Source organism: Sycon ciliatum, chromosome 11 (genome assembly GCF_964019385.1).
Source record: "Sycon ciliatum chromosome 11, ocSycCili1.1, whole genome shotgun sequence".
In the NCBI taxonomy this organism is placed as follows: domain Eukaryota; kingdom Metazoa; phylum Porifera; class Calcarea; order Leucosolenida; family Sycettidae; genus Sycon; species Sycon ciliatum.
In genome coordinates, this window is record NC_088653.1 from 6,302,355 (window position 1) to 6,306,773 (window position 4,419).

Below are 4,419 nucleotides of genomic sequence, written 5' to 3' on the forward strand. Positions count from 1 at the left end.
GTCACGTGATCCGAGACGGGGCATCCTCTTCGATTTTTGTGCGGAGTATCAGTTGTTGAGCATGGTGAAACACTGTATTTTCCATTTTGGAGATGGAGTGTCGAGTGGTTTGCCATCGATGGCTGTGGCACCCGTGGACGAACTGTCAAATGAAGAATGGTGTGTGAATGAACTGAACAGTTTTCTGCTGAATAATGGGTGCGTATCTGTCTGGAAAAAGAAGGAGTTGTTGGAGCGGTACGTTTTCCGTGTTCAGTGGATAAAGGTTTCGGATTACTTTGGATTGAATTTATTTTTATTTTCTCTGCCTTCTCTCCTCTTTCGATGTAGAGAACACTTCTCTATGCAGAACCCTGATGCTCCTAGAACTAAGAAGGGCACCACTTCCTCGAGTGTACAGTCATCGTGCCCAACATTTCATGCGTCCTAGTGGATGAGTGATGAACCTCTGTTTCCCAGAGTGAGTGCTGTAGGCATGCAAGAAGCCAGACTAAGCACACGGAAAGAATAGACAACTAGCCATTGTGTCTCTCAGATTCTTCATCTGTAAAACCAGCTCAACAGCAGCATATGGCCAAGAGCATTACGCAATGCACTGTTACCATGACTGTGCACATCAGTACTACAGCCGTGATGTACAATGCATGACTACCACATTACCCCCCCTTCCCTAAGAAAAAAATTGTCTGCAAATGCAAACCTGTTTGAGAAAAAAAGGAGAGAAAAAAAGGAAAAAGAAAAAAGGAGAAAATTGCAGACAAGAAAAAACAATGAAATTGCAGAGGAAACGAGCAAAGAATCAATTCAAAGCAACAAATTTGACACACCCTGACACCGACGGGTCAACTCACTGAAGATACATCAAACCTGTAACACGATACAAACAAAACAAACCAAACCAGCAACTAAATCGCAAATTGGCATAGTTATGCAACATGGTCAGTCAAAATGGAGATATTACATCAATGCACCAGCAGCTTTCTCAGTGAGCTTGACAGTGCGGCCAGCGCGGGTTACATAGCCCTCGCGATAGAGCGAGCCAGACTGGGCATCGGGCCGTGGTAGGCGTGATTGACGACGTGATTGGTCACTGGACTCGGGATGAATCTGAGCATCGGCCTCTTTGATCTCAGATTTCACTCCTGCTTCACACGGAGCAGTAGGCGTAGCAGGCGGCACATCTGCATTAGGTGCCGAGGATTTCACTTCTGACTCTGTAGCTGGCTGGGGATCTGGCGACGGAACTGGCTGGAGATCCAAAGACCGAGAAGAGGTGGCAGTTGATGACGCAGGTGAAGCATGTTCTCGCACATGCTGCCGATTTTGGAGCAGTATCCGCCTGCCATCAGTGACGCCGACTTGTCTGCCATATTGCTCCACAACACGCCAAGGGGTAGTTGGGTCGGAATAGCCATCCTGCAAGACTACCATTGTGCCGGGACGCAGCATAGGCAACTGGCGGACACCGCGGCGACTATCATGCGAGACTGCCATATCAGCTTTGGCGCGAATCTGATGAGAAGCATTCACAATGCGTGGGGTAGAATGGTGAGGTAGACGGGTGTGAACCATGCGACCGAAGAAAGCCTCATTGGGTGACATGCCCAGCATTCGGTGCACTGAGTTGCGAATATCAAAGAGAACTTGTTGCAAACGGTGTTGCAAAGACAGGGACGGTCGTAGAGATTGAATTCTCTCTTTGACGACTCGATGAAGACGTTCCACCATGCCATTAGATCTGGGGTAGCGTGGGCTTGATCGATTGTGCTGGATACCCAACCGCTGCACGAACTGGGCCATTTCGGCTGAGGCAAACTGGGGGCCATTGTCGGACACCAACACGCTAGGCAGGCCGAACCTCGCGAACACTTCCATCAGCCGGCCAATGACAGCTGCGGTTGTGGTAGCTGACAAGGGAAGTAGCTCCGGATAGCGTGAACCGTAGTTGACGATGGATAATACTTGTTGACTCTCGATACACACCAGATCAACCGCCAGTTTCTGCCACACTCCTTCAATTTCTGATGGCAGCAGCTCTTGTGCGGGGTTTGTATGATGGCGCCAACACTCTGAACACTGCTCGGCGAACTTGTCGGCATCTTTAGACATGCCGGTCCACCATACTCGTCGTCGCAAAGCATCCTTGAATAAGTCACGACCTGGATGACCTTCATGGGCCAACTGCAGTACGGCATGTCGGAGAGCTTCTGGTATTACACAGCGGTTACCGAATAGCAGGATGCCGTCAATGGTCGTCAGCTGATCTCGGATAAGGTAGTATGGCTCTTCAGCGGGTGTGACTTGGGACCATGATTGCATCAAGACGCGCTGCTGTATGATGCGCAACAGTGGGTCATCACTAGTCGCCTTGGCGATATCGTCGATATTGACTGGGCACTCTTCCAAGACCAGGCCAATGAACTCAGCCATAGAGCGGGCTTCTTCTGGTGAGGCAGTTGAGTCTTGGACAGGCGCTCTTGACAATGTGTCTTCACACACCATCTGCTTCCCAGGTGCATGTGGCAAGGTGTACTGGTATGGCATGAGAGCGACCATCCAGCGCTGCAGCCGTGGTGGTACTTCGTCAAACGGCTTCTGGACGATTGAGATCAGGGGCTTGTGGTCGGTCACAACTTGAACAGATCTCCCCAGGACGTACTGTCGGAATCGAGTCAGAGAGAATACCAAGCATTTCGCGCTCCAACTGGGAATAACGAGATTCAACATCGGACAATGAACGGCTGGCGCAGGTGACAGGTAACCAAGTGCCACTCTTGTCTTGCTGCCACAGAATAGCACCCAGACCAAGTGGAGATGCGTCACATGTTACCTTGGTTGGGACGTCCAATGATGGCTTAAAGTACGCTAAGCACTCTAGCGACGAGGCCACGGCTGTCTTCGCATCGGTGAACGCGGCCGTCAGCTCATCATCAACGACGAATGGTTGTCGCTGAGCCAGTTTCCTCAGCGGCTCAGTTGTCTGTGAGAGCTGCGGTATGAATTTACCAAGGTACATCACCATACCAAGGAAACGACGTACATCTGTCAACTTCTGCGGCAGCTGCAACTGTTGGATTGCCAGCAGCTTGTCACCGTCAGGACGCACACCATCCTTGCTCAGCCAGTGTCCCAAGTACTTGATTTCTGACTGGCGTCTGCGACACTTCTCCCAGTTTAAGCGCAGGTTGGCTTCGCTCAAACGACGGAGTACGGCAGCCATGCGCTCGTCGTGTTCCTGTCGGTTGCGGGCATAGATGAGAATGTCATCTATATAGACAACGACTCCCGGTAGGCCGGCAAGGATGTCAGACACCACACGTTGAATTATCTCCGGTGCGCAAGCAATGCCAAACCGGAGTCTCTTGAATCTAAAGAGGCCCTTGTGAGTGGCGAAAGTGGTAAACGGACGAGTGGGGCATGGAATCAATGCAGCTCATTACCGGCTCCAAGGCTGTATTTGGATTGCTATGTGAAATTGCCGAGAAGGTATGCCGTGTTCGCGTAGTAGGCCTGCATAAGGTGCTCATAGAACATCATTTACAAGTGGCAACTGACCTGATGGAGACCGGACGACTAACCTGCACCCAACGCTAGCGCAGTTGACTATGCAACGGGACAAGCCATCACGCACGAAAAAGTACAGCATGCCCAGAGAGCATCTCCCCAGCCTATGCCTGTACAGTTGACCATCTAGCTAGGCAAAATAGTCGAGGTAAAACCATTCAAAAGGATCAGAGACCAGCTTTTTATGGATGATGGAGAGTTATCTCGCAGCTTCAGGCTCCCGGCAGTTTGGAATATGACCGTGCTGATCATCCCAGGATCCCTGATACCACATGTAGTGGAAGAAGCACATCAGATGTCCGAGCACGGTAGCTGGACAGTGATGTACGAGATGTTGCGCGGCACCTGCTACTTTCCCGGTATGAACTTACGCTGCCAAGAATCTTGCCATGACTGGAAAGCGTGCTGTGAAGCAAATGGACGCGGTGGAGCGACGGTGCCACCTACTGACCCAGATATCCCCGGTCGCCCTTCGAGTGTGCTGCAAGTGGACACACTAGAGCCAACAATACCACTGTGCACTCGTGTAAGGTGATGTATTTAGCAAGAGGTTCGATGTAAAGCCACTACGCGACACGTTGCTGCTAGTCTTGCAGGAATGCTGCATGACTAGTGTCTGCTGCAGGTGGGGTCCACCCGACAAGACTAGAATGGACAACGCGACGGAGTTCCAGAATACTCTTGTCCAGGCCCTCCTCACCCAGTTCGGTGTGCGTGTGAAAACGGGAGCAGTTCATCACCCACAGTCGCAAGGCGGCGTGGAGCGCATGAATCGGACTCTCATCACCCTGATGAGGAAAGTACTAGATAAAGTATCGGACTGGAGGTGGGAGCTGGACCTCCTGCTGTTCTACT

General features: G+C 51.1%; 1 protein-coding gene across 1 annotated transcript; it reads right to left on the minus strand.

Annotated features, from left to right (window-relative positions):
* Nucleotides 1-957: 957 nt before the first annotated feature.
* Nucleotides 958-2,430, minus strand: LOC135827030 (uncharacterized protein K02A2.6-like). The gene has a single exon (XM_065339552.1). It carries the CDS (start codon nucleotides 2,428-2,430, stop codon nucleotides 958-960), a length of 1,473 nt encoding a protein of 490 aa, XP_065195624.1.
* Nucleotides 2,431-4,419: the final 1,989 nt, after the last annotated feature.